Below are 13,726 nucleotides of genomic sequence, written 5' to 3' on the forward strand. Positions count from 1 at the left end.
AAGAAGAAATTTAAGTGCCCAAATAGATGTATCAATGAAGTGCTGTGGGGAGGTTCATATTAGGTTTAATATATACTTGTTTATAATTTGTATATTTGCTGAATATATATTGTCAGAATGAATATATATATATATTGAATATATATATTGTCAGAATCTTTTGGGAATAATAAGTAGACTGGATAGAAAATGAGTCATTGAAAGAGGAGACAGCAGTATTTAACTTTTATTGCTTGTCCTACCCACTTCTACCCTATAGCCAGAATGGTGGTGTCATTCGTTCTCTGATGGTTCTCACCTTGGCTTGATGTCTTAACGTCTGCTTTAGAGTGTGTGTGTGTGTGGGGCACATACACACAGTAGCTTTAGCAAAAAGAAAGACTTATTAGGGGAACACAGGAGACTCCCAAAACACGAGAATAGAGTAGCTGAACTTCCCAGAAGACTGGAGCAAGCAAATGGTAAGACACTGGGAACTAATTCACGTACATTTCTTCCACTGTCCTGGTGCCACAAAGTCTCTCACCTCTGCTTCTCTTTCCACATCACCAGATTCTCCTGTCTTTTAAATCTCTTGGCTTCTCTCCATTTCCAATGCCATGACCCCAGTCTAAACTACTATTCATTATTTAATCCTAATTTTTCTCCCCCAGTCTACTCTTGCCCATTTCTAATCTTGTTGTCACCATAGCCAGAGTGATTTGTTAAAAAATGGAAAATTTATTCAATGGTTTTCCATTGCTCCTAGGATAAACATCAAAATCTTAAACATGGTGTGGAACTGGATTACTATTCACCTACATTCAGTGCCCATCGTTGTGGTGTCCCTCTCTGTAGGAAGATTATACAACCCTGCCCCTTGTTGCTTTCAGGCACAGCAAAAGTTTGGCTGATGAAATGTGAAAGAAATATGACCAAACACTTTAAGAACCAGTGGGTGATTTACCACTTTTCTTCTCCTTCTGACATGACAATGGCAATACTCCAGATAAAGACTGCACTGTTAGCCTGAGTCCAGAGTGAAGACGGCATGGAGCAGAACCTTGGTGGCCATGTAGCATGAAAGATAAATAAACCTTATTGTTGGCCACTGAGAATTTTTGGAATCATTTGTTACTCAACATAACCTAGCCCATCCTAACTGATACACATGATCTATAAGCTCCTGCTTATTGCTTTGTTTCTTTGCTATAGTTCCACTGGTCTTTCAGTACTTAATTAAGATGCTCCCTCCCCTTCTAGAACATTTATCTAAGTTATTCTTTCTCTTTGGAAAGTTCTTTACACCTTTTTTGTCCAGTTAACATATACAAGTGAGATCTCAGCATAAGTGTGAAGTACTTAGGAAAGAATTGCCTGACCTGTGTTTAAAGTACCCTGAATTCACCTTCTTTGTCATTACGTCTCTTTAACTAACCATAAGCCCCATCAAGACAAAGGCCAGTTATGCCTCAATAACCATTATATTCCCAGTGACAGGGAGGAAGGACTTCGTTTCTCTTTCCAAAAACAGCTTTTTCTGCATGTTTGGACACATGGCAAAAAATAGCCATTCTAGCCCTACAACCATAACCCTCCCACCATTGCTGGTCTAGGGCCACCAACTGACCAACATTTCAATATTCTATTTTCAAATTCTTGGGGAGGTAATCTGGTTAGCTAAACTTGGACATGTTCTATCATGGCCCACCCATAATTTGCTGAAAGATCTAGATTAAGCCAAATCAACATGGCTACAGAGACTTCTTTTCTTGTGGCAGAGGTAATTCTCAGAGAAGTGAATGTGGGCTGAGCAGACACCTCCAAAAGTATCTGCTATGGTCGCTACAACTTACCTCTACTGTGTTCTCAACTTTAAGAATCTTGTTCTCAAAATTATCTTCATAGAGCTTGCAAGGGAACATTCCTGCAAGGGGTTTCCTAAGGAAGAAAAAGGTGGTGACCAAGTAGTTCTGACTGTCTCTCTGAGTTTGCCTCTCCTTTGGGAGTCTCTTAGTTTGATTACCACTGCTACTTTACTTTTATCCCTTGGGAGTAGGGAGTTACTTTTTTTTTTCTTCCCGCTAACTTGCAAAAACAACAATAACAGGGGCTTCCCTGGTGGCGCAGTGGTTAAGAATCCGCCTGCCAATGCAGGGGACACGGGTTCGAGCCCTGGTCCGGGAAGATCCCACATGCCGCAGAGAAACTAAGCCCATGCACCACAACTACTGAGCCTGTGCTCTAGAGCCCGTGAGACACAACTACTGAGCCCATGTGCCATGAATACTGAAGCCCGCGTGCCTAGAGCCCGTGCTCCGCAACAAGAGAAGCCACCGCAATGAGAAGCCCATGCACCGCAACGAAGAGTAGCCCCTGCTCGCTGCAACTAGAGAAAGCCCACGCGCAGCAACAAAGACGCAGTGCAGCCAAAAATAAAAAAAGTAATAATAACAAACAAATCACTATTTCTACATGTTTGGTCATCTCTACTTCTTAAAGACCTTTAAAATATCTATGAAAAATTTTAAAAGCTACCTGCAAAATTAGTGACACAATTCAGATTTTTTTTATGTCTTTAATTTCTTACATGGAAATTAGTAAAATTAAAAAAATTCCTCTTTTTCATTGTTAATATAAATTAGAACATAACTTGAGGTGAACTATATTTAGGATTCCTCAAAAACATCTGCAAGTAGGGACTGAATATAGCTCATCTGAATCAACATGATATACGTTTCCATTAAAACTTTTTCAAGTATGCTTCATTTTGATAAATATATTCCATGTCCTATTATTTGTTCTTTTCCCCCACTTACCACCCCCCACCCCCTGAACATAAACTGTGATCTGGGTAGTAGTTTTCAGCTTAAGCTAATTTACTGTTTAAACCATCACATTTTCCAGATTCTCAGGCAGTTTTATATTGTCTTCGCTCCCTTTTGTATTGTACCACTTTCCCCGACATAACTAATCTCATAAATAATTCCTATAATTTAAAAAACTTTTTATGCTGGTTGCTTACATTTACACGTGATATATAAAATTAAAATTACTATTAATACTTGATTTAGCACTAGAAATATGTAAAGTTTGAAATCTTTTTCTATGGTAAAAAATTTGAGAGACTATAATGCTTTGAGTTCATTTTTAAATCTATTTTAAAGTACTTATAGCAGCATGGATTAAGTTTAAAGAAGCACAGGATTGGCAATTAGGAGATTTAGATTCCAGTTTCCATCTCTGCCACTAAGGGTAATAATGTTCCCATGCTCCTAATAGTTAAGTAAATTATGGCTTATTTTTCTTCTACGTATAGTAAGTGTCGGACTCAACATTTTAAGTCTCTTCTACCTTTAAAATACCATGGTACTAAAAGGTGAACATCTTTCTCTTATATCTACACTTATTTTTAAAAAGAATGCTCATTCACTATATTTCTAACTCCTTACATAGGTACTTTTAAATTACATCATTATTAAGCACCTACTATGTGTGCCAGCTATCTCAAATCCATTCTGGAGTAAGGCAAAAGAAAAATAAGCAAAATATATCTGCATGCATTTAATGCCACTGAATTGTATACTTAAAATTGTTAAAATGGTAAATTTTATGTAATGTATTTTTAGTACACACAAAATATGTGTATCTATCTATCATCTATCTGAATGCAGTGGTCCCCTAACGTTTTGTGACTATCATTTAAAATTGCACTATAGTTGTTTGGACACAAGTCTGTTTCTCCAAAGGACTCAATCACTCCAGGGACAAGGACTCTTTCTTAATCCTAGCTGTAGCTCCAGGGTCTAGAACACTGTCTGGCTCTTACCAGGGAGGGCATTTTTATCCTGGTTTTTCCAAGTGTTGTTGTAGCATATGTTTTAATTATCATTTTCAACCAAGGCTATGTATTAAACATATAAACAGTTTTTAAACTTTTGAAAGACTCACCAGAAAAATTCTCTATCACATGAATTGGAGTTCAGAAAATGTGATCACAGAACTCTAGACAAGTGTTTGTCAAATAAATGCATTAGACTTTAGAAGGTAAAAAGATAAACTTAAGTCCTAGCATCAGCCCAACAGATCTTACATGCAGCTTAAGAGGTTCATGATAGCATACTTAAGAAGTATGCCTACTAAGCCATTCTTCAAGTAGCTATCTAACTAAACTATCCGTATCACTTTCCCTAAGTAGTTTTTAACAAAGCCATGGCATCTCAGCCTCAAATAATCAAAAGTTAAGCAGGTGCCTAGAATATGCATTCACTCCTCAGACAAAAGCTACGGGATGGAGATTTTGTTGACATTCCTGAATATTATAGTGTCATTTCTTAAACCCCCAATTTAAGACTACTTAGCTACATGTTACTAATAGGTTAACCTGGATGTTTACTACAACAGGGAAAGTTGGCTTTTTCCCATTCATGGGGCTAATCCCGCCCCACCGCCTTCACTTTAAATTCAGTAAAAACAATTCAAGAAGCCAACTAATTAAATTCTAAACTCAAAAGCCCAAACCACAGTAGTGCAGCGCTTGGGAAAAGGTATCTTTAAAAAACTGTGCATTAGGGCTTCCCTAGTGGCGCAGTGGTTGAGAGTCCGCCTGCCAATGCAGGCGACGCGGGTTCGTGCCCCGGTCCGGGAAGATCCCACATGCCGCGGATTGGCTGGGCCCGTGAGCCATGGCCGCTGAGCCTGTGCGTCCGGAGCCTGTGCTCCGCAACGGGAGAGGCCACAACAGAGAGAGGCCCGCGTACCGCAAGAAAACAAAAACAAAAACAAAACAAAACAAAAAACTGCATTCAGTTGCCAGAGGTCGAGAGCCGCTAACATTTCTTGAAAAGTACAGACCACACCCCACTTTCGCCAGCTGTGCACCTTACTGGTCGCAGAGGCGCGCAGAGGGTGGGTGCGAGCAAAAGGCAAGATAAATAGCTTGGGCTGGGGAATATTCTATCAGGTTTGAGTCCCGAAACTCTTTGGGTTCTGGAGGTTAGAAAAGGGTCCGTTTACGTTAGGTCTAAACTGTGGCAAGCAAAGAGAAAAGGACCTGGGGAAAAAATCAAAAAGAAGCGAGTAGTTTCCCGATTTCCAGCGTTCACAGCGGGGCAGTTAAACAAGCAGGAAAGCGGGCGTGTGTTTTCTTCTTCCTCTTCCCGCTTCCCAGGAGACGCGAGCCCAGCCCGCTCCCCCCCTTTTCACCCTGGCTGGGTCCAATGGCAGTCCCCGCCGCGGAGCCTGGTCGGAAGCCGCCCCGCCCCGCTCCCGCCCTCTGGGTCCCCTCCGCCCCACCTCCTTCGCCCGGCGGGAGGCGGCGGCCGCGGCCGTCACGTGCCCTGGCAGCCGCCAAGTGAGGCCGCTTTTGCGACGCGGTGACAGCCAAATGGTGCGACAGGAGGAGTTGCCGCCGCGGCCGCACAGCCCCGCACCGAGAGGTTCGAGGCGGCTCCTGGCGTCGCCCTGAGGCAGCGACTGAGCAAGAGAGTCCAGCACGGGCGGGCGGCGGCGAGGGGGAGCCCGCTACGAGTGTCCCGGCTCCCCGCCGCTCTCCAAGGACCGGGCGAAATAAGCCGCGCCTCCAGCAGGGGCTGCGCCTCCATGAATCCCTAGGTTTTTTTCTTTCTCTCCCCGCTCCTCACCCCCCACCCCGGATCCCGTCCCGCCTTCTCCCTTCGCCCGCCAGCAGCGGCCGCGTCCAGGTGTGGAGTCCAGAGCGGAAAGCAATGGCGTCCAACCCCGAACGGGGGGAGATTCTGCTCACAGAGCTGCAGGTAAGGGCCGCGGCCCGTGCACGAGGCGCTGGCGGAGCAGAGGGAGAGAGTCTGGCGCGGGGTAGGGGGCCTAGGGGAGCCGTGCGGCCGCCGCGCCCCTAGCCCGCTAAGTGAGGAAACTCGGGGATGTCACTCGGGAGCCGCTTCCTTCTGGAGCCAGAGCCTCTGCCCCCGCCGGAGCCGTGGCCTGCCACCAACTTAATTTGACTCTGCCTACCAGAGGGACCCCATCCTGCGGCCGGCGTCTGCTCTCACCCGGTCTCCGGGGCGGCCAGTTCGCCTCCCCCTCTCTTGTGTCAGAGCCGCCCGCGGACACCCCTGGCGCCCCCTACCTCCTGCGGGCCGGGCCCCGCCCCGCCTTTCCCTCGAACACCGCTCCTTAAACTCCTTTGAATGACTCCCAAGCTGTTTTCTTGTCCCTCCCCTTCCCCTCAGACTCTGCACAAAGAGCGCCCCCATAACTTCCAGTCCCCAGACAAGTTTTTTTTTTTTTAAAGAAAAAACAAAAATAAAGTGTCTCACCCAATGCTGGCTTCACTTCACCAACCCTCTTTAGGTGGCTAGATTTCTTTCTTTTATTTTGAGGGCTAACCCATTTATTTTTTTTTTACCAAGTGATAGTTACATGGTCCCCTTCTCAGCTACTCCCGGCTCAGATCCGGAAGCTCAGATGCTGATGCTTTTCAGGCTTTCATTTTCCCTCTTGTTTGAATACCAAAAAAAGAACTACAGAAGTTGTTTACAAACGGCAAAGCAGTCGACTAAGGGAAAATGTTGGGCACCACATGCTTGCAGAAGATGTGAACAAAATAGATCCCTTAATTAAAGTCCACGTTGATTAGCAGTATTATTCTTCCCATTTTCCAGCTAAATATTTGATGATGTAGGCACGATATTGGTGTTTAGGTCTCTTTGATGTGCAGGGTACGTGCGCTACCTTGTTGGGTTTATTTTTCTTTACTTTGGAGTGTCCCAGAGATGTTTACATCTGGATTAAAGTTTCATGCTTGTTCTTTGACTTAAACTTATTTTGGTTTGTTTAAATATAGTCGTCTTTTAGCTACTCGAAGATTGAGATGGGAGTTAAAAGAAAAAAAAATAGCCTACGTACATTCGTTTTTGTGTGTTGGGCAGTTAATTTTTTTTGAGAAGGCTGAATCTAGACACTCTGAAGGGTTCATTCTTGATGATATCAAAATTCAGTTGCTTCTAAGTTTTTTGCTGTTTAAATGTATTTTCGATAAATTCCTATATTAGCTTGGTTTATTGTGCAGTTAGATGTAAGCTTGAAGGCATATAATACTCGATATTTCCTCCATAAAAATAGATTTCAACAAGGTATATCAATGCACTTTTGCAAATTTGGAATCCTTTGGAAATGCAAGGCTGAATTTCATATTATTGAACATGTTGCTATATAGTGTTTTAATTACTCTTAGTCTTTTCTAAGGAAGTCTTCCAGCATACCAGTTAGCTAAATGAATGGAATTTATTGTTTTATTACTTTACGTGAGCTTTTGAAAAGAAGTTTGAGGCACATCAGAAATGCTTTCCATTGCCTAGTCTTGAAATTTGAAAAGCATATTTTACTTCTGACTGAAAAAAAGCCATGAAAATAACAGAATTTTTCCTTGAGTGGAGTGGCTTCAGAATCATAAAGTATTTGGCATCCTTATTTGTATTTTATAGAAAGTTGATGTAAAAAACTCTTATTTTGGTACTGAATGTGAAAATATATTTTCATGTATATTAAAATATAACATTTAGGGACTTTTAATAAAACCATTTTTTACAATAACAAAGAAGCAAGTCAAATAAATAGGAATATTTAAATATGAGTATTTTAAAAATGGGACCAGACTAGGGGAACGTCCAATCAAAAGTTAGACTTTTAAATAAACTAAAATGTAACTCCCTCCAGTAAAAGAATAGTTTTTAATAAGTGTTACATTTTAGGTTGTCATGTATATCCAGGACATTTTTCTTGGTGTATTTGACTCCCAATTCTAATAAAAGTTATTGCATTTGGACTTTATCATGTTTATTAAAATAATTGAAAATATTATTTATATCAGCACTCAAAGATGAACCATGATAAAATTTGCTTCACCAAGTATATGCATCTGTTCAAACATTTTATTATTTCATTGGGTCATGAAACTAGAATATAGTAACCAAATATTTATCAAACTTGTTTGGAGAACCAGTTTTTAAAAACCTTCTAAGTTGTTTGAATTTATTTAAATTGAAAAGTTGTTTAATGTGAGGTTCTTAATGCTTTTCTGCCATACAGATTTTAAGTAATTAAATAATAATTTGTGTAGCAAGTTTTTAAATTGTTTAGTTGAAATTGTTACTTTGCCATATCTTTTCTCACTCTGAAAGTTACATGTTACAACTTCTTTTAATGAAATTTATACTTTATTTAGAAACATTGTACATCCAACATGTAAAAAATTATTTTTCGAATTATATGGCAGAATTTGAAATACTTTACTTGAGGTGGAATTGGCTTATTAATAAGTTTTGATTGTGGAAAGACAAAGAAAATCTGAAACCACAGTCTTGTTAATTGTAATATTTCTATATAATGTAATGTTTCTAACTCTTGTTAGTAATTTAAGAGACATTCAACAAGGAATCATTAATAAAGTATATACAAACTTTGAAGGCTAGAGGCTTCAATGTGTAAGGAAGAATATTTGCTGTGGTAAAAATAAAAATAGGCTGTTAAAAAACATAAACTTAGTTGGCAATTTCTAATTTTTATGTCTTGTAATTAACTTGTTATGTCAAGTTCTCTTGTTTTTTATTTGAAGTGTAGTGGGAAAATGAGTGTGATACTTTCATGAGGCCAAAGAAATTAAAGTTTATTTTCAAGGAAACTGAGTTAATAATGAAAACGATATAAAGAATCTCAAAATGAAAATGTTGGCTACAACAATAATTTTGTAGAGTGTAGACCCAGATATCGAGTAGCATACTTATAAAGTTACCTTGTTGATTATCGGATATTCATCTTCATCAAAATAGCTAATAAAGTGTTGGGAATCTTGAATTCCATTCTCAGCAGAATTTATTTAAGTAGAGGTGACTTGCTCATAGTGGAAGGTTGAGGTAGCTGGTCTTAAGTTACAGGGATTCATTTCAAGAAACCTTTATTGAGTAGCTACCAAAGGTATATTGGAGGGCATAAAGATGACAGGATATGGCTTTTACTTTCTAGAGGAGAGTACAAATAACGTTTATTGATTATCTGCTGTATGATAGACATTGTACTTGGTACCGTGTGTACCTTATGTAATCTTTAAAACAATCCAATAAAGTGAGTGTTGTTATTTCCATTTTACAGATCAGGAAACTAAGTTCAGGAATAGTTAAGTCAGTCATTCATGTTCACAATGTTAAGTCTGAGTTTGAATTTGGATTTATATCTTTTCCACTACACCATTTTGTAATATGTGGACCCATAAATGTTTTGCATTCCAATATTGTAAATGTGTGAACTTTCTAAAAATTGGCCCAAAATGTAGTTAACCAGAGTTAACTTTAATATAAACTTTATACTACTTGTTAGGTTCCTCTCGAACAAGGAAAAGTGATTTCCACATTTTATTTGGTAGTCTATAATTTTTGTTTGTTTGTTTGTTTTTGTTTTTTTGCGGTACGCGGGCCTCTCTCTGTTGTGGCCTCTCCCGTTGCGGAGCACAGGCCCCGGATGCGCAGGCTCAGCGGCCATGGCCCACGGGCCCAGCCGCTCCGCGGCATGTGGGATCTTCCCGGACCAGGGCACGAACCTGTGTCCTCTGCATCGGCAGGCGGACTCTCAACCTCTGCGCCACCAGGGAAGCCCCGGTAGTCTATAATTTAACAGTGCTTTATTATTGCAAATAAGGTATAACATTCTACAAAGAATAACAGTACAATAACATTTTTGCAGGTTTTCTTCATTTAACAATTAATGTTTCTGATGAAAGTTGTCAGATGTTCACCCAAAACCTTCCAAAAGATTTCACGTTTCTCTGTAGACTGTCCGTAAGATAAACTTTGCTTTAAAATTTTAAGCTATGTAACCAAGCTGTGTGTTTGGCACTGAGTAGGTACACAGTACATTGATGAGAAGGCTCCATTTGTTACCTAGGATGAGAAATGTCTTGACTGTTGAAAGTTGACTATGATCATTGACTTAAGAAATTACTTAGTTTTCTTTATTTTACATTTCTAATCCCTTGTCCCAAAAATATTCCCTTAAAAAGTTCAAAAGGGATTTCTGCACTAGTTATGTTATATCTACATACAGCACCCTCTTATTTTACACATTTGATGGGAAATTAGGAGGTGGCATCTAATTTTGCAGTGATACTGGAACGTAGAAGGTGTCTGTGTTGGGAGGATTAAGACTAGCATGAGTTGGGGGAATGTAGCATGAGAAAGTAGGTAGATGGTTAAGACACATTTTACAGTTTTTTTTCAAATTATCAATGTAATACAAGTGTATTCTAGAAAATCTGGAAAATGCAGAAAAGCATCAAAGTAAATAGAAAGTGCTAATAGTTCTATCAGAGTAATTGACAAGCTTTTCCAACTTATAAGTCCCATGGCATTTGAGTCCATTTCCTCTTTTTCCTCCCTTTTGTAAAAAAATTGAGATATATTTGACATACAATGTGTGATTTTAAGGTATACGACATACTGATTTGATATTTTTCCTCCCTTCTTATCCTATTTTACTTATTAGAATTGTAAAGAGAAATGAGGTTTATAGAGTTTTAAGATAGAAATAGCTGTAGGTAAAAAAAAAAATTGCCACTAGTTCTAGATAAGTGGATCAAAGTAGCTTTATTGACTTTTTTATCTCAAAATATTTTTATTTTGAGTAAATCTTTGTGCTGAAACTGGTATTATAAAATGATGGCTCTAAAATGGTCATGTTTTTCGATCATCTCTAATTAGTTAATAGAGAGATGAATATCACTTAAAATAATGTTACTTCCAGAAACATATATGATATTTGAACAGAGTAGTTAATTTTACATCATTTTCTAGTACTGTGTACTCTGTTGAACAATTGTCAAATGTCTACTCTATTTCAAAAACCAATTTTACTCTCATCAGAGTATGACAGAAATCATGTAACATTTAATACGAATAACTTTTGGTATGCAGCAGAGTTCAAACTTGGCAACAAAGAAAGTCGAAACTAGTTAAAAGCTTTAAAAAGATACTTAAAATCTTGACTGAGAAAAACATACTAATGAAAAAGTAAACTTCTGATATCTTTGAAAAGTAAAAATAGAGAACATTTATTTTGATACATGTCTAGTTTCTTTTAATTTTATTTAATGAAATCTTATTTGAAACTAGCTCTGTTGTCACATTCAGTTTTTCACAATCTCAGAAAAATTAAATTTGTGTAATATTATATACATAAATATTGTCTGTTAAAAATGAAGAACGGGAAAGCCTGGGAGGAGTGTATTTGATGATAAATACCTTAGATTTGAAGGTAACTGTTGGTGTCATGTTTTAGAGATGAACTGATAGACAAGAATTACATAATATATACTGTTATTAGGATATATCTATTTTAGGAACTTGGCAATGTTTACTTTTTCTTATTGGTTGAAGCTTTACTGCCCTGGCTTACAAACATCATAATTTATTGGAAAGTTGTTATTACAGAATTTAGAATTTATTTTAGATTATAGAAAATATACTTACCACCCAATACGTATGCTAAATATCATATATTTTACAATTAATCATATTGTTTTCCCTTTCCTGTAGTTGTTTCCTTAGAGATTCTCTAAGGAGGTGCTTTTTTTGTCTGTTTCAGAATTTTCATTGAATAAATTTCATTAAATTTTCAGATTTTTTTTCCCATTTATTAAACCTTAGGTACACTGGTTTGGATTAATCATTATCCATCCATATATCATTGTAATAAACACCCATGGACCAGCACTCACTCCCCAAGTCCCCCTAAAAGCTAGGAACTTAACCTATACATGGTTTTTCTTCATTCCATCCCCCTACCTCCACCTTCTTGTCATCCAAAGTAACCATCATCCTGAGTCCTGTGTTCATTCTCTTTTTTTAGTTTTGTTGGATATACAATTCTAAAAGTTATATCTTTTATTTTAGTTGTTTTTATATAATTGTGTTCAATATAATCTCTCTAAACTTGATTTTTCACTTATTATTGCTGATTTAACCATATTATTGTATGTTGTTGTAATCACTCATTTTAATTGCTGTGTGATATTTCAATGAGTAAAATATTCAACTCTCCCCTTATTGGATATTTGGATATTTATCCACTGACTTTTCCTTGTTGGGCCTTTATTTATTTTCTGGTTTTTGTAATTGTGAACGATGATACTATGGATGTTCTGTGCATTCTTTCTTATTGCATATATGTAAGAGTTTCTATTAATTATATACCCAGATGTAGAATTGTTGCCTCACAGGGTAATGCCCAGCTTGCAGTGTGGTTGTGCCAATTTATAGTCATGTCAGCAGGTAAGAGACAAAAGATCCCTTGGTCATCCATCCTTTCTGACATTTGCTGTTGTCTTTTAATTTTTACAAATCGGAAGAGTGTAAAATGCGATCTCATCAAATGGTCTTGATTTGCATTTTCCTGATCATCACTGATGTAGAATATATTTTTTTTAATGTTTACTGGCCTTTTATGTTTCCTCTTCAGTGAAATTTCTGTTCATGAATCTTGCCTATTTTTCTGTGTTTTTTAAATTGATTTATAAGAGTTCTTTATATTCCTCATATAAATCCTTTGTGTGTATTGTGAATGTCTTATCTCAGTTTGTAACTTGTCTTTTCACTTTCTTTTGGGGGTTTGTGGGAGGGACAGTTTTAAGTGTTTTACCTTTTTGGCAAATATTGAAAATCATTTACATCATTGTGATCAGCAAGCCTGCACTTAATATCTAGTCTAGGTTTGGTATAGAAAGGGTAAAGTTATACAGTTTATGACTCACGGATTTACAAAGTTTCCACAGGAATAACTATAGGAAGTTGTATAAAATATTGTATTGTTTAACACATACTAGGCACTCAAATGTTATTTGACTCAAAGGGTAAATTTAGAAATAAATAGTGTAAATTATATATGTAAATAGTTCATCAGTTGCTTATTTTCCCATTCCATATCTTTTCAGTGCAAATTTATTACTATTACTAATTATTAACATTCTTTCATTTGAAGGACAATATATTCCAAGTCTAGAATTATGTGAATTGGTCATTCAGTCATATGCATAGCTTGTCAATAAAGTGCTGTAGCTGATCAGATTTAATACTGGATATAAAATAGAAAATAATCATCTCTTGCAGAATTTACTGGTATTTACAAACCTGGAATCCTAAATGCAGTTCTTGCCATTGCTGTGATATCTGTTGATGAAAAAAAAAACTAAATTTAATATTTGTTAAATTTATTGATGGTATGCCTAAAAAACTTTTGACTAATTGGACACTCCTTAAAATTCCACTGAGAAAAATGTATTTGTTGAATATATAAATATATCATATAATCAAGAAGACTTTTACTTAAGGTACATTTTTAATAAATAAGTGAATTTAGTGGTTCGTCATGTAGCATTTTGATCCATTGACAAATTAGCCTACTTCTCATTTTGCAGCTCCTGTGATTGAATATATCATCCAATATGGCAGTTAATTGTTAAATTATATGTGTGTCTCCCACTTTCAGGACAGGAACTAGGTCTTACTCAGTTTTATGCCCCTAGCACCTGACATATGGCTTTCACTTGATATATGCTTGAATAAATAATGCTTAATAAATAAATGACTGATTTCTGTGACTAATTCTATGACCCGTTTACTACATCTGACTTTTCTGTATTTCTGAAGGTGATCATTCTTTTGTTGCCCGTGTTAGAAAGATCTGCTGGTCACTATCATTTGACTGCAGTCTCAGCCTCTTCAGT

General features: G+C 37.6%; 1 protein-coding gene across 2 annotated transcripts in view; it reads left to right on the forward strand.

The window, feature by feature from the left end:
- The first annotated feature begins 5,352 nt into the window (after positions 1-5,352).
- Positions 5,353-13,726, forward strand: part of PKN2 (protein kinase N2) — a 128,309-nt gene continuing 119,935 nt past the window's right edge. For both annotated transcript variants that reach the window (XM_067726795.1, XM_067726796.1), the window contains exon 1: positions 5,353-5,753. In XM_067726795.1, the coding sequence (XP_067582896.1) occupies positions 5,706-5,753 (48 nt within the window). In that variant the 5' untranslated portion in view covers positions 5,353-5,705. The remainder of the gene's footprint in view (positions 5,754-13,726) is intronic.

The sequence above is a fragment of the Pseudorca crassidens genome, chromosome 2, assembly GCF_039906515.1.
Source record: "Pseudorca crassidens isolate mPseCra1 chromosome 2, mPseCra1.hap1, whole genome shotgun sequence".
Lineage (NCBI taxonomy): Eukaryota > Metazoa > Chordata > Mammalia > Artiodactyla > Delphinidae > Pseudorca > Pseudorca crassidens.